A 25,132-nucleotide genomic window follows, 5' to 3' on the forward strand; every position below is an offset into this window, starting at 1 on the left:
ATCTTTTAGTCAAGACAGGGAGGTAGATCTGCTTCTGCAAGATATACTACCTTTGAGATTTTACTTGATCGTGCATGTCAGAATTACACAGTTGAGGTCATTTTCTAACTTTAAAAGGGCATGGTTCCTGTAAATATCGAGACGATGTTCCTGTTTCATTAGCAAGGTGGGTGCTGTGCAAAAACCAATTGATTTAAAAAAAATAACCCTTTGCTTGTTTTGCAGTTGCTGTGACTGGCTCATAAATATTTGCCGAAGAAAGAAAGAACTCAAAGCTCGCACAGTATGGCTTGGATGTCCTGAAAAATGTGAAGAAAAGTATCCTAGAAATGCTATTAAAAATCAAAAATACAATATCTTTACATTTATACCTGGGGTAAGGCTACTAATGATTCCTTAAAGGTGGGCTTAGTTTATGTCCTTTAAAAAATTTATTTCTGTGTTACAATATATATTTAAAATAAATCAGTTAATTAAGAAAGCATGAAATGATTGATGATGAAACATGACATGTTTCAGGCTCCTCTTCTTTACCAGTTTCCCATTCCGATCTCTCTCTGTATCTATACCCAGAGGCAGCTAGTCAGAAACTAAGGGAGATCAGCTTTGGCCATTTCTGCAAGAGCTACAGAACATAGGTGCTTAGGTTTGAGCAGGAGGAACTTTGTAATAACTAAAGTAATAACAAACAAATAACAAAGAATACAACATGCACATGCTGTACTGAAGCGGGGAGATTAAATTCAGCTACAGTCATCCCCCCCCAAAAAAAAACAAATTCTACAATAAAACAAATGCAACAAAATGTTCAACAACAAATCTTGTCAACCTTGTCACAAATATAGGATGTGATTCTACCATAGTTAAGCCTGAGTTTTTAATAAGATGTGGAAAACCTTAAGGGTATGCACATTTTATTTTTACTGAAGGCATTATGTTGCAAACATGGATTTTTGTGTAAAGCTATAAAGAGAAATATTAGGTGAAGTGAAAATTAAAAATCTCTTTGCAGCCATATTTGCATACTAGCTCTTGTGTACAAAACATGGCTTATCAAGGAACTTGAAGTACATAAAATGTAGGTACATTTTCTTTCTCTTCTTTGTTTCTTATATGAGGAATTTTCATGAAATTGTTATTTATTAGGTTTTAAAATTTTTGTATTGCCAAAATGACACTGAATCAGCCTTATGTAACCCGCCACGAGACAGCTTGCTGTGGGTGGCGGGATACAAGTCGAATAAATAAAAATAAATAATAGCTGTATCTGAAGAAGTGAGCAGTGACTCCCAAAAGGTCATACCCTGCCACAAATTCTGTTAGTATTTAAAGTGCTAATGGACTCTTGCTCTTTTCTGTTGCTACAAACAGACCAACATGGCGCCCATCGTGTTCTTGAGCTAATTATGGAAATAGAAACAAATATTTGTGTTTACTGCATTTTGCGCCTACAGTGAAGCAACTCCCCTATTTTTTCTGTTTTGCATTTGAAATCATTATGTAGAAACGTTCCTCACAGAGTGTTCACTTTAAATGCAGAATAAATGGTTGAAATGTTCATTCTCCAGTATAGTTAGTGGTACAGATTATAAGAGAACCCATAAATGTGGTAATTGTTTTTATATAGGAAACATTTCTATGGTGTTGGCTATTATGCGTTTTATAGCAATATAACAAAACCTTGTATTAACTAAATCCAGTTTAAAATTATGTTCTGTCTCTTCAGATTTCGATTTGCCTTATTATGGTTTTCAAGATGCAGAATTCTTTTCAGTGCTGACAACAATAATTTGTTATATGTTTTGTGCAAATCACAGAAAGGCACAGTTTGGTATTTTTCGTTCCTTGTCTAATTTCAGTCAATTCTGTGGCTTTAGCATTCATTCTTTGGACAGCCAACTCTGTTAGTTTCTAATTTAATATTTGACTTAAAAGTAACTCTTGAGGGAGAGGTGTTTCAATGAGTATGGAATAAACAGGCCATTATATACTGTGCCTTTTACTGCAGTGGTAAATTGTCTTGTTGACAAGAATGCTGCGTCTTTCAAATTTTAGTTTCAGTAGGAGTGCAGATTTTCTAATTGTTATACATTAGTTTTCTCTGCACCCCCCTCCAATACTATTCAGCTAGCTGGCATATACATTGATATCTCTCATAATCCTCGCAAGTTCATAATGAAGTTAGTTTACTTTTGAGAGTGTTAATATCGTGCAGTCCAATATTTTAATCTTCAATGTGTGAAACTACCATTTTCTACATGTTCTGTAAAGGTCATTAAGCATACAATCAGTGATTGATTACTCTGGTTAAACATACAATGGGGATTCCATAGGCTTAGGTAAGATCATGATGTCTGCAATGATCAGTTACGATTTGTGAACACCTGTTGGCATAGCATAGATGAGATGCATTATTAGTCTTGGAATATTTTTTCTAAAACTTTTCCTTAGGAAACTGAGTAGTTTGAAAGCGTTTTGTAATTGCACAGTCGGAATCCTATTCTGACTTGAGTTTGAATACAAATTACTGTGCTATTAATTGATGCTAACTGGGATTTTAAATTAATTAGTGGTAAGGCACGAAATATTGTTACCCTGCTGAGATTAATTTATATGAGAATTTAAACACTGTAGAAGAAAATAATCATGTTTCATTGTAAATATAAACACAGTATTACTCCAGCATAGCTCTTACTATTCATATTCAGGCTTGTAAATCACAAGTAAATGCTATACCAATTGGAATTTCTTTGTATTGAAATTTCCTTAATATGTTGGTTCGTCTGGAGCTTTCATTTGATTGTGCTGTGTTAACATTCCACCCACCTACAGGCTTTTGGGTGGCATTCTTTATTTTCATAATAACAAAATGCCTTTCAAATAAATCAATTATAATATTTATGTTTTTTTTTTCATTTAGAGGACAGTGTAGGACAGAAAAATGTGAATTTAAAAAATACACATCAGGGGTTGACACACACACACAGCAAAAAAAAAAGAAGCAGCACCTGTACTTTTAACAAATGGTGGCTATGGCCAAGTGGTTATCATACAATTTGCCTGGGCTGAGCAGCCACCTCTGTACAAATTGCTCAGTAACTGGCCCAAAGTTTTCCGAGGGAGAGGCTGCCAGGGAGAGGGAGAAAAAGTTGAGAGCCAGAGTGGTGTAGTGGTTAGAGTACCCTACTAGGATCTGGGAGACCCGGGTTTTAGTTTTATGATTCCTGAGTAACCATTTTGTTTGAATTTCTTGGACAATTATTGTCCATACAGTCACCTTTCAAAAATTGTTATTACGAGAGCTGGTATAGTGTAGCATCTAAGAATATAAACTGCTCATCAGAGCTCTGTTGATTAGCCACTATTGCTCGCTATCTATTCCCTTTTGTAATAAAGCAATGGGCAAGTCCTAACTTTATAAAGTGTATGTCAAGTATTGGAACACATTCAAACATAAGTTATATTACTTTAGAGCTGTGGATGAGTTCTAGAATGAGATTTGGGTTGGGTTGCTTTATATTAAAATAGGACTAGCTGCTTCACATTATCATTAAATGTTCAGGTTACTGTTTTGTTTTGTTTTGCATTTTTAGAGGTAGAACAGGTTCAAAGAAGTGGAGTCACCATAGATTCAGAAAATGAAGCCATAATTGTGCTATAGTATAATTTGGTTGGAGTTGCTTGTTACTGGAAAATGTTTTTGAAAACACCATTTTCTGTGTCCCCCCCTTTTTTTTGTTTTAGGTTTTATATGAACAGTTCAAGTTTTTCTTGAATCTTTATTTTCTCGTTGTCTCCTGCTCACAGTTTGTACCAGCGCTGAAAATAGGCTACCTCTACACCTATTGGGCTCCTCTGGTAAACAAAAATACTATGAAACTACTTTTAACCTTTGTTTTGTTCTGAAAATGAAGTGCATGAACTTGTATGTGTTTCACAGCGGGCTCAGTGCAGATATAAAATTTCTGATTACATAGCAATTAAGAGATTGGGCAGCTTCTTAGATCTGCATGCAAATCTTCCTCAAACTCAACTACCATGCCCTCTTACCTTTTTAGCACTATGGATAGTGCTATGTCTGACTTGTTAACTTGGCACCAGTCTTTGAAGCAAAGCAGGTTTCAACCTCTGCATTAAAGTTAATTATAAACATTCAAATCATCGTAGATATAGTTGAGGGTCAGTAAAATGTATGAGATTGAGGGACAAGCGGAAGGGAAGTAGCATGTGTACCTGAGAGGGACCGTTGACCCTTAACTATGATCAACAAATCAGAATCTGTAACTTCTGTAGTGAACCAGAGTGAGGGAAATATGGCTTCAATTCTAAATTGACTAGTAGAAATAGGAATGTGGAGTCAGAATGTAATTAATCAAAATCTGGTCTAGATATGATCTTTTAGCTTTGGACAAGTAACTGGTTTCATTGAAATTACCTACAATTTCCCAGGCCAGATTTGGCTGTTTTTTGGGTGGCACTGTGGCATCTGCAGCTGTACTCCATGGTTTGTGATGGTTAGGAATAGAGCTAGGGCTGTGAAAAGAGAGAGTGAATTTCTCGGCAGATATGTACTCCCCATCCAACCAAAATATTTCATAGAATCATAGAATAAGAAAGTTGGAAGGGACCTCATGGGTCATCTAGTCCAACCCCCTGCACCATGCAGGACACTCACATCCCAATCGTTCATCTACTGTAACCTGCCACCCCTTTGCCTGCACAGAATCAGCCCCTCCGTCAGAAGGCTATCTCGCCTCTGTTTAAAAATTTCCAAAGATGGAGAACTCACCACCTCCCGAGGAAGCCTGAGAAACTGCTCTGTCAGGAACTTATTCCGGATGTTTAGATGGAATTTCTTTTGAATTAATTTCATCCCATTCGTTCTGGTCTGTCCCTCTGGGGCAAGAGAGAACAATTCTGCTCCATCCTCCCTATGGCACCCTTTTAAATACTTGAAGAATTTAAGAAGAAGAAGAGTTGGTTCTTATATGCCGCTTTTCCCTACCCGAAGGAGGCTCAAAGCGGCTTACAGTCGCCTTCCCATTCCTCTCCCCACAACAGACACCCTGTGGGGTGGGTGAGGCTGAGAGAGCACTGATATCACTGCCCGGTCAGAACAGCTTTATCAGTGCTGTGGCGAGCCCAAGGTCACCCAGCTGGTTGCATGTGGGGGAGCGCAGAATCGAACCTGGCATGCTAGATTAGAAGTCTGCACTCCTAACCACTACACCAAACTGGCTCTCTTAACACATGTTCATGCCTTATAATGCCCCCTCATTGAGGATTGGTGTCCACAGAAATGCCAGTTGCATTGCTGGCTCATTCATTTGGGGAGGAGGTGTATTTTGTGTCAACAGGAATGCTCCTTGATTGAAAAAAGTAAGGAACTCAGAAGTTGAGCTGTACAATAAAATAATGTAAAACTTGTTGATTATTTATTATAGTGCACAATTAAAAACAGAATAAAACTTCATAAAAACTATACTGAACTAACAGCACATAAGACCAAACGCGTTTTGAGCCTACTGGGTCTTCCTCAGTGGTCAGAACTGTGATGATAAACTCTTATATTAAATTCCTATATTAAACTCTTTATAAAGTGTAGCTGAATAGTTAAATGGGATCTGTAAATTATGGCTTCAACCAATATATGTAAATTTTATCCTTTTTGGAGACCACTTCCTATAATATGTACCTAGAGTCACCACTCTGTAAAAATAATAAAAATAAGAGACTTCGCTATTATTTAATTCTGTGCTGAGAGTGTATCTCATGTGCATAAGATACCTGATTCAGTATCTAAGATCTCTGTATCTGAAAACTGCTTAGTGGGAGGGACCCAGTTATTCCTGAGTCTACCTGCTGAAGCAGAAATAGGATGGGCAGACAAAGGATGGCAAAGCCGAACCCTTCCATGTATTGCTGTGCTCCTGAATCATTTAAACTTTTCCCCCCAAGCAAGCTTGTTGGCTCCATAGATGCTAGGAAGTAAGATATGTTGGATACAGGCTTGAGAAAAAGTGCTTAGTAGTGTTAATATGGGTGTGCAGGGTTAATGCCTATTGCCATTCCTGTTTAAAAAGAGCCCCCACTTACTATCCTTGGGATCCCAGCTGTGAGAACAGAGAAATAAACACTCTGAACTAATTTATTAAGAGAATGGACTAATTCTGAACCCCAGTATACAGTGTTTGTACACATCTCTGGCAGAGATTTGTATGTATTTATGTATGGAAATGTTATATTTAAACATTTCAAGACAACTCTGAAATTATATAATTTTTTGCATAGAAAAATACAGTATGGTGCATTAAAGATCAGCTAGCCAGTTATATGGTTTGGTTTGTTATGTGGTCTGAAAGCACTGTGTATTCTGTTTAACAAGAAAACATTGATTAGTGTTAAGAGATTAGTAATTTGCTTACCTTGCTTTTTTAATGTCACTGTTGTTGATTGAAGGCTGCCTTTCTTTGCTTGATGCGAGCAAAGCAGAATCTACCTACAATTAATGGTGCCTATTGAAGTGATCTTCAGAAAAATCACTCACAAATAATGACATCTCCCATATGCAAATCAGGTTTGGGAAAGCGACAGGAAATAGCGTGATTCCCAAGACTCCACCAAGTTATCACTTGGTTGCAAAGCACATTTGCCACATCTCTAGACATCTGACCAATAAGTCAAAATTGGTAGGGTTGCTAGAGTCCAGTTATATAGCTTCTGGGTCTGAATTTAGCCTCCATTCCACAATTTGGCCATCCTTGTTTTTGAATATGCAACTGAAAAATTATGTACCTGCATTCTCAATATATTTTAAAATAGCTTGTATTAAAGATTTTAGAACATAACATAAAAGATGTATATTAAAGAGAAAAGAAAAAGAAAAGAGAAAGGCTTCCAATGTTATGTACCTAGTAAAAGTAAAAGTAAATCAATTATCATTTACACTATGATGATATAAAAAGATTAAAAGCCCTCTTTTTGTATAAGATCATATTTTCCCTTTTAATCTTGAAACCATAAACCATAATAATTTCATTTTGTTCATATCACGCAAAAAGTCTATGTTTTCCAGTTAGCAAGAAATACAAATGTCTTTTCTCTAATTAACAAAGTTTGATCATCTCTGCCAATTCTCAGCAATTCTTCCATTGTGGGTATTGTCAAACTTGTCTATTTTTTTTAATCATATAACAGTTTCACTAACATGTATAAAAATAGAGTTCAATGTCTTTTTTCAAGTTCTTGATCCATTGGTCCCAAAAGAAAAGTCTCTGGTTTTATTTATACTCTAGAATTTAAGCCTGCTGTGGCTGTCAGACAGCAGGCGCTAGAAGTTTTATTTGAGTGGGAAGCAAAGTAAACCCCTCTGAGGTTGTATTGCTGGTCAGGGGATTGTTGGGGAGGGGGACAGGCGCGGGAGGGTTCCCCTGGCCTGGGAAGCATGGCTGCCGCGTTACATGTCACCCAAAGATGATAAAACGTCCCTTCTTGTTGTTGACATTTTCAACAAACATCGGACATATTTTTGTACATTTTAGATAATTACCCATGTGACAAATACCAATGATAAATTATTTATAAAAGTTGTCCTTAAGGTTGAGCTTGTTGTAAATTTAAGACCCTTAGTCCACATATATTTTCCCATTGTTCCATTTGTATATCATGTCTAACAGCTTTGCCATTTTACATTCTCAATATATTGATTTGGAAGGTAGGGTCGTTGATTTTAGTGAGTGCATAATATCCCTGAAGTCTTGACTAATAATAAAGTAGGTATATCTAACTGTTCTATCTTCTGCTATTTCTCAGTCTTTCTTTAAATGAACATCCATTTGCGGATTTTATTGTATCTCTCATCTTAGCACCTTGGAAATATTGGGCTGTATCCAAAGTCACAAGCAGCAAGTGGTTCATGTAAAAGGGGGTATTTGCTATTCATGCAGCAGATCAGATTCCCCCATGGTGCACAACACACTGTTCTCTAGGAGATCTCTCTAGTCAATTTTAAGGAAGCACAGCTGCTACACTGGAAACTAAGAGGCAAGAAATACCTATTCTACATGCATCATTTTGACGATAGGCTCTAGCTAGGGTTTCCAGCCTGCCGCTGATAAACTGGTAGGAGAATTTGGGAGGCTGTGTGATGTCCCCTGGCATTGCACTGTCACTTCTGGTTCATGCTGGAAGTGATGTCAGCACATGAGGGAGGGATGCTCTATCGTGGCTGAAACTCACCCCTATGCATTGACAGCACTTTCCATTTGTGTGGATTAATCTTCTTTCTTCTGTGCAGTCTTACATTGGGGAGTGTATGTACAGGCCTGCTGCAGAAAAAGAATAGCTCAAAAAGCCTGGGAAAGTGTTCCTCCCTCACAATTGACGGAATGGCGTTTTACCATTAAAATAATTCTACACGCTGTTTCTATGATAGGATCAGCTTCTAGGATTCTGATATTTGGTTATAATTTAGAAATGCCTTGCTTGTCAATTACTTACGGCCTCAAAATTTAAAAACCTGAATGAACAGAGGAAAAAGATGTCACAGAAACTGTTTTTTTAAGAAATCTACTCATCTACTCAGTGTGGTATAAGAATTACTCAGATGAGCATTTCCTGTGCCATCTTTGCCATAGTGAGTCCCACAACTTTCTTCTTGCTATCAGTTCTGGTCTCAGATCTGCCTTGGCGTTGATCCTACGTATTTCTTACAGAAGTTCATTAAAATCTCCCCCAAAGAAGGCAAAGAGTATCATTTAAATCTCTTTCCAAGGGGGACTCAAGAGGCTTACATCATTCTTTCCTCCATTTTGTCCTCACAACAACCATGGAAGGCAGGGTTGGCAAGGTGTACGACGATGCTATAAGAGATATTCTCCACCTCAGTATCTCTCTCAGATGCCTTTTGTTCAACCTAATGTGCAAGGTAGGAGAAGGGGACCCTAACCTAGGTCTAAACAGCAAATGCAGTCTCCAAAAGACCTCCAAACAGGGCTAGCAATCATTATTCAATGAAATGAAATGGTTTTTCATCCCAGTCTCCACTTTTTTCCTAAAGTCATCTTTTGTTTTATCTATTTAAAAAATATGTTTATCAGTGTTTTTCCTACCATCATATATAGAATACACTCTACACAGATGTGAACTCCATTGTTTTACTTACAGGGAACACACTTGTTATGGAAAAGTCCAGATCTTCTTGTATATCATTTGGATCCTCATAAAGACCAAGTTGACTCTTAGGCTTTGTACAAGTGGATTGCTACCACTGTTAAACCACAAGCTGGAGTGCCTTGTCTCTTGTACAAGTTCATTTCACTATAGCTCAAGCTAGCAGATTTTCTTCATGTTGGACCTTTGGTGAACAACTGCAGTTTCTGAGTGGTCCTCTGTGGTAGAGAAGTCAAGGAAGGAATCAACAATGGGAAAGGTTGTGTTGCATTTTTTTGTTTTAAAACTTCTTTCTTTATTTCCTTGGTGAGAAGTTTGTTACCCTCCCAGTGTAGGACTGCATAAAAGACTGAAGATGAAAACTTGATTGCACATATCTGCTATTCATTACGTTTCTTCTGTGTAGGAACATATTCCCTCCCTCCTGACTTGCTATCAGCTCTCTTTTCTTACTGTTGTTATTTGATACTTGGGCATCTCAGAACTGAGGGAAAGAGGTGCTTCTACCTCACACTGCACAGTGGATTTGGCAGGAAAATGCCACCTTGTGTGCTGTGATGGAGGAGTGACCTTCCAGCCTTTTTGAATTTTAAAATTCTTCTCTGTGGCTGGCCTGAAAGTGTGCAGTCCCCAGTGTGTACTTACACAAAAGATACGCTATGAAGAACAGTTACAGGTAAGTGCAACCCTGTTAAATGATGTCATAATGCAGGGGGGAACACACCGATTTCCCTCCATTCCACCCCACATTTCCCTAGCAAGCAGCAAAAGAGGCATCAAGCTTGGGTTGGAGGTCTCCTGTCAAAGTGGGAAAGCTGAGTGGCCTATCTCCAACCCATAGGAATAGATCTGAGATTCATCCTGATGGGATGTCTGATTTTAGATTTTGTGCAATTATTTTGATATCTTTTGGGAATATTTATTTATTTATTTTGTGACTTCTATACTGCCACCTCATGATTGCTTGCCTTATAAGGACACTTGATTGTATCTCAGGTTTTGATCAGCTGTGATGGAATAATCATAGCCTGGGGGTGGGGGAGAGGAGAAGGAAGCAACATTAAAACCACCTAAAATTGTTCTCCTGAAATGAAATATAAGGACATCCTTTCTCTACAGTTAAATCATCTGTGTATTTTAACATAAATCTTTTTCCATTTTGGGAAATGTTTGTTATTTTTTAAACAGGGATTTGTTTTGGCTGTCACAGTGGTGCGGGAGGCAGTTGATGAATTTCGTCGTTACCAGCGAGACAAGGAAATGAACTCGCAGTTCTACAGCAAGCTCACGATACGAGGTTGGCAATCTCCCCCCCCCCCGAATCATGTATAAACATTCACGTCGCCTAGTCTGTGCTAATTACAAACTGTTTAAACCAAGCCTGAGATCCACCATGCTGAACACAGCCCAGCAGCCAACGTTTTGTGGTTTGCCAGGTGCTTGACAACCTCCCTGCTTTTGCAATTCAAGGCAAGCAGCAAAATGAAATTGTTTCACAAGCCCCTGGTGGGCCCATATCATACATAGTTGGTATATTGCATGGCATCTTACTGAGACACAAATTGTGCAGTTCAGGAAAGATGCTACAGGTAGATGTTTCTTAGGAAAAGGAAGTTCGCTAAAGTATAAGAAATCCAGTTCACCACCAATACTTTCTGACGCATTACTTGGAGAACTTTGGCAAGTCCATACTTTGCTGTATAAATGGCTTTAAAAAGATCAGTTCTTTGAAGCTGAAGCCAGAAAAGAAACAATATAAATATTCCCAGTGAAGCTGTGAACGGAGAGGAAATGAGGGATCTTGACTTGGAAACTGTGATTGATTGATTGATTGATTTGTTGATTTGTTTATTTGTTTAGCAGTTTGTATCCTGCCCCTCTCAGACATTACTGTCTTGAGGCAGGGCAATGACTTCCTTGAAATTATTTTTGAAAAACTGGGGCTGTTGTTTCTGTAAACAAAAATTAATATATTTAAAACACAGCAGGATTGGTGAATTGAAAGGGTGAAACATTGTGTGTTTAACTTATTTGGTAATTATTTTATTTACATTCCAGTCTTAGCTACTGTTAACTCAGATCACAGTTCTATGAAGTTCAGTGGTGTTTACTGCCAAAATAAACATGCATACTAAAGTAATCCCTGACATGTGGAAAAAATAGATGAGGTGGCAATATAAAATATTTGGGATAAATGGTTAGTTCTCAGCGTTGATATTATTTTTTTCAATTTATATTGCATTGTACAAAATTTCTTCACTGCCTTTCTGCTGTCAAAATGGCCAATGTGGCAGCTAACAAATTAAATTAAAACATACATAATAAAATTAAAACCAACAAAAACATACATCATTAAAAAGCCAGTGTTAACATAAATAGAAAGCATTTTTAAAAAGTTAGAAATTGAATAGGAAGGCTCACCGAGGGAACACCAAAAGAAACCCAAAAAGTCTTCAGCTGCTGATAGAAGATGGCACCTGAAGGTGACAGACAAGACTTAGTGGGGACAGAGTTCTGGATTTTTCAATCAGTAACCAAGATAGCCCTCTCCTGGTTTGTCAGGTTATCACCTGCCTAGTTTCAGAAGGCTGGGGTCTGAAACAGGGCCTCCAAATATTACCATAGGAATCAGGTTCATAAAGGGGTGGGCAGGATTAGGTCATTAACAGGAGGTATCTAAGAAAAACATAGTGGTGCAGGTATTGGGTGGCATTCCTATCTCTTTAGAATAAGGTTAGAGAGCCGATGGTGAAGGCTGTATCCAAACTAGTCAGGCTTGAGACAAGTGGAATAATGCTGTGTTATGCATGTCAGAAGGACAAACATAGTAATCTACCAAAACCTTGTATAATGATGACTACGTGATCTAACTTTTAAAGCTCTGGAAGACTTGGATCTAGATTATTTTAAAGCCATGCTGCTTCCATGTGTGTGTATCAGCACAATGAAATCTTCCAGTGAGGTTGGTCTTTGTATATTCCCACCTCCAGAACTATCACCATTTTAACTTGGTGCCAAGTCTCTTCCCATCCAAGATTAGTTTGCCCTGCTCCTTCCATTTAGCATTTAGGGTCCAGTTCAAGGTGAATAATAATTTTTTATACCACACTTTTTATAATCCAAAGGAGTCTTAAAGCGACTTAAATCGCCTCCCCGTCCTCTCCCCACAACAGGCGTCCTGTGAGGTAGGTGGGGCTGAGAGAGCTCTGACAGGACTGCTTTGTGAGAACAGCTCTAACAGGACTGTGACAAGCCCGGGATCACTCAGCTGGCCGCATGTGGAGGAGTGGGGAATCAAACCCAGCTTTCCAGATTAGAGGCCGCTGCTCTTAACTACTACATGAAGCTGCTCTTTTTCATTCTAAATGTTCTAACATGCTGTGTTGCTTTGCCTTTTTTTTGCATTACTTTTTAACACTGACCTGGGGATTTTATAAAACTATAACACGGAATATGAATTCTGAATTAATGTGGGACAAAAGGCAAATGCATCACCAGTGGTCCTTTATCATAACTCTATGAAAATTCATAGTACTAGAGAAGAAGAAGGACACTTCTTCTTCAAGTGCATACCATGGCAGGCCTTGCAAGATTCATTTGGATATTGATTCACAGTACAGGCAGTGCTTATGAGATGCCTTGGTCCTATCAGGCTTTCCTCAAAGATGGCATCTGGAATGGAACCTACACTGTATATTGTATGTGGATGAGCTCCATGAAATGCTTTTTAATATAAAAACGCAAAGTTTTTCTTCTCTTTATAAATAGCATTAGCTTATCTTGATTTGTAATTTTTATATTGGCTTAATTCCTGGTGTTTCTTGGCTGACATCAGTTTATAAGCTTATTATTCTTTAATAGTTGGGTTTTCTGCTAACAAGAACCAAGTCTCTGCTTTCACAGTGCTTTTTTCTCAACTTCTCTATTGCCCTAAAGCTTCTCCTTGCTCTATCTTCTTGCACTAAACCAAAGTTTTGCATTAAAATAACACAGAAGTGTTCATGCTGTATCTTGAAGGGAGAGGGTAATTTTAATCCTGCTTTTGCAGTTTTTAAAATAATTTTGCATGCTTTAGGTCAAGATCTATTGTAAAATATTGGTGCGTGCATGATTTTAAAAAAATCATTACAATCCTCTTGAGCCATTCAAGTGTAATGAATTATGATAGACACTTAATTGTGTTCTAGTTTCACGTACGGCTTTAGGCAAAGGCTTTTGCCTTGGTGGACTATAAAGATTGGATATGCATCCAATTCTGACAGCTTTGGACTTTTTTATTGGCAATTACACAGATGGTGAAGAATGTTTTCTAGTTAGTGAGATGTGTTTAGAAGAAAAAAATAGTTTGCAGAAATAATTTACGCAGTGAATTGCATTTGATGTTTTTCTCAAATTGTCTTTTCAAAGTTGTAATATTATATAATTTGTGTTTAGTGAACTGGTGTCTAATGAATACTGCTTCAGATAGCAAATAGAAGTTATTTATAGCTTTCTTAAGGTTTTAAAGTATATATATATTTTATTACTGAGGCATGATCTGTCAACTTTGCTGGGAAAGAAGTGGACATTGGATTAAAATTACCTGAATTCATATGTTGTCTACATTGGAAGCAGCTGTTCCTGTTGCCACATACAAGTACTGTGAACTTAAAAATAAAAATGTATGTGCCATGCTGCAGAAGAGCAGGTTGCAGTGCTTCTGTGATCCCCCTTGGCTTAAAAGAGATGTCTTCCTATCTTAGTGACAGCGTCAATGCCATTCCAGGGAACAGGACTGTTGGACAGAAATGCACCAGTTGAACAAGTGAGAAATGTTAAAATGAGACCTATGTCTTGAGCAATGAACTATTATCCACCTGGATTGAGGATATAGTTCCTTGGGGGGGGGGGGTTAGGTGTTCCTGGTGAGAAAGTTTGGCAGTACAAACCTTAAATAGTGGAATTTGTGAACTGCATGGCAGCTTTCTGTCTAAATGGGAAAAAATGTTGCATATTGCAACAATCTTGAGAGAGTGCAAGGAAATGAAGCTACCTTATACAGATCAGACTCCTGGTCCATCACAACAAGTATAATCTCCTTAGACCAGCAGCAGTTCTCCAGGGTCTCAGACGAAGTTCTTTAAAATCACTTACCATCTCGTCCTTTTAACTGGAGATGTCGGGGATTGAACCTGGAACTTTCTGCATGTCAAGGAGATGCTTTGCTGCTGAGCCACAGCCCCTCTGATAGGTAGGTATGTTGGTGAATAGGTAGGTAGGTAGGTAGGTAGATAGAAATCACTTAGAAGTATTTAGAAGCCAGAGAAACTTGGAAAGTCAAATTTAGAGCATTCAGAATCCTTGAAGCTGGTATATCTTTGACAATTAAGGTCCTTAGATTCAGTAAATCTTGATGGCTATTGAATTTACTCCAAAAGATCTTTTGTTCCAGAAAAGTTATTTTCAAATTTTAGGTCATTCTCATTTCCCTAGTTTAGGATATATTTACTGTTCCTGAGAAAAAAATTAATTTGCAGCATTGACTTTCCAATTCATCTCATCAGTTTCTCCCGCAATAAGGCTTCAGGTCAACTTATTCCGAAGTACAGTTTGCATAAGCATGATAAAGGTAATCTGCATAAGATCACCTGTCTGACTTGACATTGCATTGCATTATGCTTTGTATGCACATAGGAGAATTAATACGACATGAACTGAGAAGCTTGCTTCTTAACCACAAATTTTGAAAATTATAGAAAAAGGTTGAGATGTTAATTTTAAATATTTATAAATGGCAAAGGACTGTAAAATGTAAAGGGAAGAAATGCTATACCCAGGGATACCCAGTAAATTCAGAAGTATAATTTTGACTGCCAGGGGCTTTCTTTGTTTTTGTACCATGTCATTTAGTGTCTCAGTTTCTCTCCTCATAAAATTGTGACAATGAAGTGCAATCTTTTAGCACAGCATGATTAGACTTATAAGCATACTGGTTACTTTAAGACCTGGCATGCCAGGTTCGATTCTGCACTCCCCCACATGCAGCCAGCTGGGTGACCCTGGGCTCGCCACGGCACTGATAAAACTGCTCTGACTGGGCAGTCATATCAGCGCTCTCTCAGCCTCACCCACCCCACAGGGTGTCTGTTGTGGGGAGAGGAATGGGAAGGTGACTGTAAGCCGCTTTGAGCCTCCTTCGGGTAGGGGAAAGCGGCATATAAGAACCAACTCTTCTTCTTCTTCTTCTACATATATTACAGTAGTTTTAAAAAAAATCTTTGCTGTAATAACAAATTGCTGCAAAACAACACTGCTGGAATAAACTAACTATTTTTTTTATGATTTATGATGTATTAATAATTAGTTACGTTTATATATTTTTTCAAAGGTAAAGTGCAAGTTAAAAGCTCAGACATTCAAGTTGGAGACCTCATCATAGTGGAAAAGGTAGTTGCTTTTAAAATACATATTTTAAATAATCAAAATTCAGAATGTTGTCTGTGTATCTGTTTTTTCCTGGACGTACTCATATTCCCTAAAAACATGCCCTGTGACAGAAGATAAAGAAAATTGTCAAAGATTTAATCCTTTACACTATTTCGCTCCCTTATATTTGGGAAACCGCCTACTGGGAGGAGACTGTCCGGAGCCCTGTCCGTCCAGGTCCACCCTGATTGGCCCTCCTCCTCCAGCTCCCACCCTCCCTCCTTGCCTGCTAGAAGCCTTGTGGCTGCAGCCTCCATTGTCACCCACGAGGATAGCGACAGGGCCTTGTGGCCCGCAGATACGCTCCTGCTGGGAGGGGGCCAGGGGGGAGTTTGGAGCCTCCCTGCGGGCTGCAAAGCCCTGGCGCCGCCACCAGGGGGCTTTCCACTCCCTTTAGCCCGCTTTGCAGCCCAAAGGGAGCTGCAGCCACCCTCTTATGCCCTCCTGCCTACTGCCCTTTTCAAGTAATACTAGTAATACAATAAGTAAAATCACTCACATTTTGCACTGGAATTCCAAAGAACTTATGAGACATTGTATTCCAAGGAGCTTTCTCACACTAGTATTTCTTTAAGGCTATTCAAAAAAAAAAATTCTCCCCTTGTACTACAGAATGAAAATATTAATGTGTTGGCTTTACTTTATTTTGAATGTTCCATTTACCTGACTGCTCGATTCTGTACAGTGCTCAACTGAATGTGGCTCAGCTCATTCCATTACTTTTGTTTCTTTTTGAGAAGAAATGGGAGGGATGAGGGAACCCCAAGAAAAATGATGACTGTATGGTTCTTACCTGACTGAAACATCTGAATAGATTTCTGTTTTAGTCATTCCTTTTAAAGTTACTACTGGGAAAAGGGCATTTTGAAAATATATCAGATTTGCAGTACACATTAGATCAATTAAATCACTGTAGTGAACCATTTTGAAGGATAGAAAGTGGCAACGCATTAAAAAAGTTATCTAGCTATAGCATGACTAGGTTACATCAGCATATTTCAGTTTTCAGTCCCCAGGTTTCCAGATATTTGACCCAACACATTTACATGTATGTTTGAATGCTGCTGCTTTAATTTTTGATGGGTTTTTCTCATTCTGTCATTTAGTGTTTTGTTTCTAGCTCCTTTGCATTTGTGTAATTATAAGTTAATACCTATTCATTCCTCTTATTTATGATTAATTAAACTTAATCTGTTGGGAACTGCAGATTTATATCACCTCAAAATAGTGTTTTTCTGGAGAATTAGTTAAGACCTTCATTTGAGAACCATCAGCTCTTGAGTAATCTTGTCATGTACATACACATGCGAAGCATCCTAGTTTGAATTTACTATACAGCATTTAAATAATTCCTTGCATTTAGACAAAGTATTTTTCAATTTAAGTTCCTGATTCACTGGCAACAGTTAAAATGAATGAATTGGAGAATAAGATGTAGTTTCAGTGTAATTTAAGAGATTTATCACTAACATAATCTTGGTTGTGTCTTGCATTTTTGAATGGTGACTTGTCTGGCAGTATCTTTTAAAAAAAGTTTTCTATAGCTATATAAAAGCCTATGCTTGAAATATTGCTTTTCTCTAAGACTGGATTAAGCTGAGTGTTAATGTTGTGTGTTTGTTATATGACACACTGTACAGAAAGCAATTAAAGCTAGTTTAATTTTTGAGAAATTATTCTATAAAAGTTAACATAAGAAAAGCCAGAACTGACTTAAGATATGTAGATGCACACTTCTTCAGATACATTGAAACGGATTTCTTCAAATGTTGCATTAGTTTTGCTGGAAAAGGCTAATTAGAGTAAAAATGTATAAGTACAGCTAAGATTAAAATAATGCAATTGGTAAGATCTGTGAATCGCAGTAAATGAGCATGCAGATAGTTAATAATAGATATGAGATCTAAGTTTGACTCCAGTGGCACCTTTAAGACCAATAAAGTTTAATTCTGGGTACAAGCAAGACTGAATGATTTAGCATGCGTTATGAGATAAGAACTTGATATATCTGTTAAGCCCTGGGTGTTCCATTGTCTTGAGTAATTCAGTAATCTCCTGCTCATATCTGTTTCTGAAATTCCTTTGCAATAAAAAAACTATTTTGAGGTCTCCCATCAAGTGCACTGGGAGACAAATGTTCTCCTACAGGTTTCTTAGTTTTGTGATGCTTAATGTCAAATCTGTGTCCATTTCTCTTTTGGCCTAGGGTTGGACCTGTTTCCCTATGTTGAGAACTGAAGGGCACTGCTGGCATTTAATGGCATATACACAGTTCTCAGATGAGAGCATTTTTATAATTATAAAAGTTTAGCTTTTCCATTTATTTCTTTAATATTCATTTTATCAGCAGCAAGATAGGGATTTCTAATATTGATGTTAGCTTGAAGTGTTTAATTTTCTTAAATTAAAAAAAAATCTGTTCAATACCTGAAACTGATAATTGGCAAGTATGAGAACTTGTTTTTATTGGTGTCTTGCCAGTGTAATGAGAATAGCAAGATTAATTATATCTATCAGTGTGTGACAGCACTGTATTTTCGTCAGAGCTTCAGCTTGTTAACAGGCAACAGTTTTAAAGGATAAAGCTAGTAACCTGAGATGTGACTAAAAGGTTTATGTCAACATTTAAAAGAGAAGTTGTAAAGATGTATAGTTAATCTATATAAAGACAGCTCATCTGATTTTATGTTTGTCATTTATAGAATGATTTATTGGCTTCTGAAGTTGCCTTTTGCTTTTGTTCTCAGTTTTGCAGATAGTGGGTTCCCATTTATTGACTATAGTATTTCTATTTTGCTGTTCCCTTTCTTTCTACATTAATATAGAAAAAAGATTTCTTTGGCAATATTGGGACAGTATAACACAGCAGATTTAAAACAAGCATTGCATTTCAACATTTAATTTTTTGACAGAATAAAACAAGTTCTATTGTCATGCCATTTTACTTACTTTAGATATCAGAATAGATCCCCCTTGACATTTCTATGGAGCATACAGCAGACACACAGGCTGTGGGGATCCTGGCTCAGAGTTTGCCTTGTGTGTAAGCCAGATAAATTAATGAATGTGTGGAGAGAGGGTTTGTGCTTAGTTGGGAGCAAACTTGTCTCATGAGAACTTAGGAAGTCTCGGAAACCTGTCTTTGGTGGCCTCAGATGTGTAGGACAGGAGGTTGGACTAGATGGCCTGTAAGGCCCTCCCAACTCTATGGTTCTATTCGGTGTTCCTTCTAAGTCCAGTTCCCCTTCTTGTGTTACATAACATTATTTATTTTATAGATATTTTGTTTAACAAATTACACTTTATTGAAATTCTTCAATAATATAAAAATTACTGATTTAGATATGTCATTTTTTTTCAAAAACTGATTTCAGTATTTTAAGCCTGTAATTTAAGTTTGCTGCATATAATCTAGTTTAATTTTAAATTGTAGTAGTCTTATATCTTTACATACTTTTAGACAATTTAATGGACATTAAGAAATGCCAACTGTATTTCTTCTTAATAGAATCAGAGAATCCCATCTGACATGGTATTCCTAAGAACTTCAGAAAAAACAGGTATGTTTACATTTTTGGTCTTATTATGTACATATTTCTAGAATGCATGTAGTGATGAAAAATGTGTACTGGTAATTGGTAAATGGGCTCTAGCAATTTCATCTATTCAGAAGTTTTTATATTGATGAATTCAGAGGAAATACTCTGTGAAATTGTATTAGATTGCTACCTTAGCATTTCATTGAGTTGATGTCTACCCTCTGCTTTATATCCCCCCCTTTTTTAAAGTATCCCCATTTAAATCATTAAACAATATTTTAACCTGTCCTGGACCAGCTTTTGCAGTCATGTATGACACAATGGCAACATTTCACATCACAACCATTCTCCTACCTGTTGAATGGATATATCTTGTACATGTCATTCATTCAGTTTGCTGTGCAGAAAACCAAGCTGAATCCAAGGAGATGTTTCCTTGATGCTAATGTGTAATCCAGGGGTCGTCAAACTGGGGCCCTTCAGATGTCCATGGACTACAATTCCCATGAGCTCCTGCCATCGTTCACATGGACATCTGGAGGGCCACAGTTTGACTACCCCTGGTGTAATCCCTTTCTTAAGCTGTAGCACAGTTTAATTATTCACTGAGGAAATACAAATGCTGTTAAGGTGCACCTCTTTTTCGACACACAATCCTCTGGGTCCCAGAATTATTAGATTATTTTACTTTATTGTGATATATTTTAATACTACTTCAATATGGGTTGGATCCAACAAGGTTTAATGTCATTGAATTTTCTTCATAACTACCAGCCTCATTATACTTAACTCTCATGATCCATAGCATGGCCTTTTTGGGTGATCAGATGGGGACCCCTCCTCCCCTTTTTGCCATAGAAAAGGTAGTTGGATCTAGCCTATGTTTTTGTGCTGATTTCATATATTTTATAATAAAGGAGACAAACACAGTTTTAGCACTGTATAATAAAGCAAAGCTATCCACAGAATGATTTATCAGTAAAAATAATTTTAAAATTAAAGAATTATTTGGTCTAAATAGCTACCATGTCAATTAATTGGGCTGGTGATGTGTTTGTTTTCTGCAGCATCCATTTCTCAAACACACGGCCGTAATTAAGGGGTGCTTTGGCACCTGAAGCAGCTGGTCGCTCCCGATGCAGCCAGTGCCACGCCGTGGGTGGGAGAGGGAAGGTGCGGGCGTCAATGCGCCGGCAGGCGCTCCGACGCTCTCCGCTCTTGCTGTCCCAGCTGAGCCTCTCAGGTCCGTGTGCCGAAGACCCATTATGCACGGGGGGAATAACGCACATTCGGGGTGGAATGGCAGTGACTAAAATCACCGATAACGCACGGTGCCGGCTGCGGCTTTGGTGCATGCCGCCGAAAAAGCCGTGTTAGCGAAACGCAGAAGAAAGCGCAGCTTCCGGGTGACCGGGGCGCAACCAGAAGCGGCGCCAGGATCGCCGCGTGCATAATCGGTTACTCTGGGTTTTGCCGCCGTTGCGCCCCGTCCCGTGCATAATCAGTGTGCTTTGCGTCTTCCCCCTCCGCGTTTTCCATGTGACCCAAAATTGCCGTTTCGGCGGCCATGCATAATGGGCCATAGTGAGACACTTCCCTGCTGCTCTGTGGTTTAATCCCCATTGTAGCAAAAGCCTCTGAGCGTGGCCTGTGTGCGATGGCGAGGTCTCTCCATGCTGCATGCAGAATCTGGAGATAGCTTTTGTTGTGGCACAATTTAAACCCTGTCACAGCAGAAGCCCTCCAAGCCAGGTTTGTATATGGTGGGTTAATCTTTTCCCACCACACACAGGTACTGGAACACCTCCTGTGGCATGGTTTGAACTGCTCTGCAGCAGTAGCCAAGCCAGCCCCAGGGTCAGGCTGGATTGGGGCGGGGGGAGTTATTTTTGAGTCTTTTGGACCCAAAGGAGTTGGAGAATCCAAAATCCTAGATCCAAATACCATATTGTTATCAATTAAAATACCATGATTTGGGGGAGGAGGTCCAGATATTCCCCTTTCATGGAGTCCTCTTTGCATATATATTACCCATTATATCCATGCCCCTATCTTAAGACTTGAAATTTTTATTTCATTTTTTAAAAAATTATGTACTAAAAAGAATTCCAAATTTATAGTGGATTTTATATCCAATTTGTACTCAAAAACTGGCTTTTGAAACATTTCTTTAATTTTATATATATATATGTAGAATGTAACCAGTAACCAGATCCTGACAATATATATTATATATAATACTATATTAAAATATGCTGTTTAATAATGATAATTGCCCTTGTTAGTTGCATTTATTTACAAATTATGATTGAAGAAGATTACTGCTTAGTGCTTTCTTCACAAAACACATTTAGCATTTCGAACTTTTGAAAAGGCACAGAGAATGTAGCATTAATTTGAAATTCAGTTGCTCAACTGAATTGCCACATTCTTTCTCTTTCTAAGCAGACTGCTCCAGAATAATAATGGTCTAATAGTTATTTCTAACACGCGTTCTGAAAATTTCTATTATGTTTAGAAACCACACATTATAAAACCTACCTGTCTTGAAACAAACAAACAAACAAGAAGTTTTGGAGATGTATTGCTACAGAGAATGACAAATGACTAGTGTGAAGTTTTGCACATACGACCAAATAAACTTCTGTCTGCAGGGCATGAGCGACTGCCAACAATCTGTCCGAACTACTTTAATCTGTTCTCATATCTCAGTCCCCATTCCAGTTTTAGCATTTGATTTCACTCAGGCTAACAATGTTTTAATGCTTATCTCAAGCCACCGAATAATATGCTTTTATATATGTGATGAAGCCATTTTTTAAGATGCAAACACGAGTTGAACAATAGCGTACTTAACATACTAACAATAGTATGCTTAGGTTGAAATCCAAAACACACTTATTGGAGAATGAGCCCCTTGAGCTCATTGACACTGACTTCTGAAAAGATAGTTTGGGATTGCAATAGAGACATGCTTACTAGGTGGCTTAAGGCAATCCAGTTTCCCTTGCTTCAGCCACCCATTTGCAAATGATGGTCCTGACCTAGCTCACAGGAGAGTAAGATCAATGTATTGAATGGATGATTAACTGTAGCAGGACTCTGGATAGATGGCATAAAGAAGAAGAGTTGGTTTTTATACTCCACTTTTCACTACCCAAAGGAGTCTCAAAGCAGCTTCCCTTCCTTTTCTCACAACAGACATCCTGTGAAGTAGGTGGGGCTGAGAGAGCTCTGAAAGAAATGCTCTATGAGAACAGTTCTAACAAAACTGTGACTAGGCCAATGTATCCCAGCTGGCTGCATGTGAAAGAGCAGGGACTCAAACCCGGTGCTCCAGATTAGGAGCTGCTGCTCTTCACCACCATAGGTTCAGCTTCATGACTTCTGGAGATACTGCTGAAATATTTTTCAGGTTTTGAGGTACCAGAAAGTTATATCAGCTGGCTATGCCTCCCTGTCACACCCCCTAGAGGTGAGAGTAGCCTCAGGTGGCAAAGGTTTAAATGGCCTTTCCATCCCCTCCCACTTTGGGATTGGGGGAGTCAATCTGCCCAAATAAGGGTAGAATTTTTTAAAAATTAAAACCCTTTTTCTTTCCTCCTTGCTTAGAGCCTGAAATGGCAGGCACAGGATGGGAGGGGTCTCCCCAGCTCCCATTTTGAAAACCTCCATGCTGAATAGAATCCTGATTCTATTCAAAGTACCCGACATACAGTCATTTGGATTTTGGATTATAAAGCCTCTGGTGAATGCCATTGAGTGACTATGGCCCTTAACCTTCCAGGCCTAGGCTGATGGCAACTGAAAATACAAAAGTGTGAGAGAACTCTCTTCTTTCACTTCATCCACATAGGTGTCTGTGATGTATACCAGGTTGGCATCCTCATCTCTTTTTTTGTTGTTAGTGTATTTCAATATAAAACCATCCAATATTAGAGTTTTTACTGTGAAATAACCCAGGTATTCAACAGTAGCACTTGAAAGCTTGAAGGATCTGCAACCCATTTTAATCTGTACCTGTAGCCTATGACTAAGGTTAAGGGGGAAAAAAGCTTTAAGGATGACTTATCTTTATAATCTGTGCCACAGAAAATTTCATGGAGATCTGGCAGCTATTATTTCTTATAAATAATCAGGCCTGAAAAACTTGCCAATTAATACTTCTAGAGAGAAAATATGCTTTAACCTACAAGGCCACTGATTAATATTTTTGCTCAGTAAAGTTATTCATTTAGCAAGATTTCTTAGACGACTCAACAAATTAATATTAACCACTGATGATTTTGCTGTGTTTGCTGTCTAGCTGTGCATTCCTAGGGATAATTCATTGGGTTTAGAGAGCATTCCTGAGCACGGCTACTTAGAAATAAGCCCAATTCATTGCCTTCTTTAGGACTGCAGTCCTCAGTTGGAGCTACGCCTCATAGTATTGCACTGTTTAAATTTAAACTGACTGAAGTATCTTGACTATCTCTGTTTATTTTGCTAATCTGCTTTATGCCAATAAAGGTATTGTGTGTGTGTGTTGCACTGGTAATGTACCAGTTATCTTTATCACATAACTATTTAAGAATTATCCAAGCTAGATATAATTTTAAAAATTAAATGTTTGCTTATATATGATTTTGTATAGTTTGAAACCCTTTATTTTGCAGTGTTTCTGGAGCAGAATGTGTTTAACTATGCTCCTTCTAAATGATAAGCATAATATCTATTCACATTTTAAAAGTCTGATTTACATTGTTATAGGTATCTTTATTTTATTAAATAAATTATAGAATTATTTTGTATGCACTTAACATCCAGAGAAAAGGGATTTTTAAACCAGCTGCCCACATTCTTCAATTCTGAGTTGTGCTTTAAATATCCTTTTTCTCTAGATGCTAAGTGAATTCAAAGCAATTCCGTAATTCATTTAGTAAAATAAAAATTCCTATAATGTACACCGCCAGAATAAGAGTCCTAAAATATATGCAGCATGATCAGCCTTGGATTAAAAGCATCTGTGTGCTTGTCAATAAGGAATTGTGATGAGTTCAGGGGTATCATATTGACTGTGTATTAATACATGGTATCCTATTGGAGCATAAGCTGATTGTTTAGAATGTAAATGAATCTGTTGATGGATCCAGTGACTGATGGCTTAAATTCCAATTAATCAATTGCTTCATCAGTTTCTTAATTCAGATCAAATATCTCTTGAGTGAACACAGTTCTTTCAGTGGCATTAGGAAAAATTAATGCTTTAGAACTAATTTTCATCAATCTCTTATAAATGCCAATATGTTTTCCGTATATGTCCCAAGTAGTGACATAAATGTTTGGTGTATATCATAGTTGTTGTTTTTTGTTTTGTTTTAACAGCAAGACATTAAAACCTTTCTGAATGCTATGAAACTCTGTACCCAAATGCACTGCTTCTCTTGTGCTATTCATCTTGACATACCTTGAAATATGTCATGCAAATAGTCATTTATTTAAATCATAAAGGTTGCAGCTAAAGAATCTAATATTATATATGCAAACTCTTTTCTTCTTGTGTAGACATGAACTTAGTAGCCTGTCAGCTCCTTGTAACATTCAGGTTGCTAACATTACAAGGTGTAACACTTTATGACAATTTCACATGCCTCGTTTCTCAGTGACCCATCAATTAATTCATCTGCACTTGACACAGACTCTTCATTGTGACACTTATACCGGTTGATCTTAATTTGATTGCCATTAGAACCACCCTTTCCTGACAACTCTTGTCAATTATACAAAATAAAATCAAGTATTCATAAGAAGGCTGTAATAGGATATAGGCAGGCAGATTTAATAATTCAGTTTTGGTGAGGCTTAACTGGCATTAGTTGTAGCTAATGTTCTTGTTTGTGAAAAATTTATCGGATACAACACTTGAGATAGAATACAGATGGAATAATTTTTATTTATACAGCCTTGACAGTATA

The 25,132-nt window shown here is 37.8% G+C and overlaps 1 protein-coding gene across 2 annotated transcripts in view; it reads left to right on the plus strand.

Moving 5' to 3' along the window:
- The window catches only part of ATP9B (ATPase phospholipid transporting 9B (putative)), a 157,190-nt gene that overhangs the window by 26,234 nt on the left and 105,824 nt on the right, over window positions 1–25,132 (plus strand). For both annotated transcript variants that reach the window (XM_077352940.1, XM_077352941.1), the window contains exons 3-7: window positions 226–376; window positions 3,745–3,858; window positions 10,360–10,468; window positions 15,539–15,597; window positions 19,145–19,196. In XM_077352940.1, the coding sequence (XP_077209055.1) occupies window positions 226–376; window positions 3,745–3,858; window positions 10,360–10,468; window positions 15,539–15,597; window positions 19,145–19,196 (485 nt within the window). The remainder of the gene's footprint in view (window positions 1–225; window positions 377–3,744; window positions 3,859–10,359; window positions 10,469–15,538; window positions 15,598–19,144; window positions 19,197–25,132) is intronic.

The sequence above is a fragment of the Paroedura picta genome, chromosome 9 (genome assembly GCF_049243985.1).
Source record: "Paroedura picta isolate Pp20150507F chromosome 9, Ppicta_v3.0, whole genome shotgun sequence".
NCBI lineage: Eukaryota > Metazoa > Chordata > Lepidosauria > Squamata > Gekkonidae > Paroedura > Paroedura picta.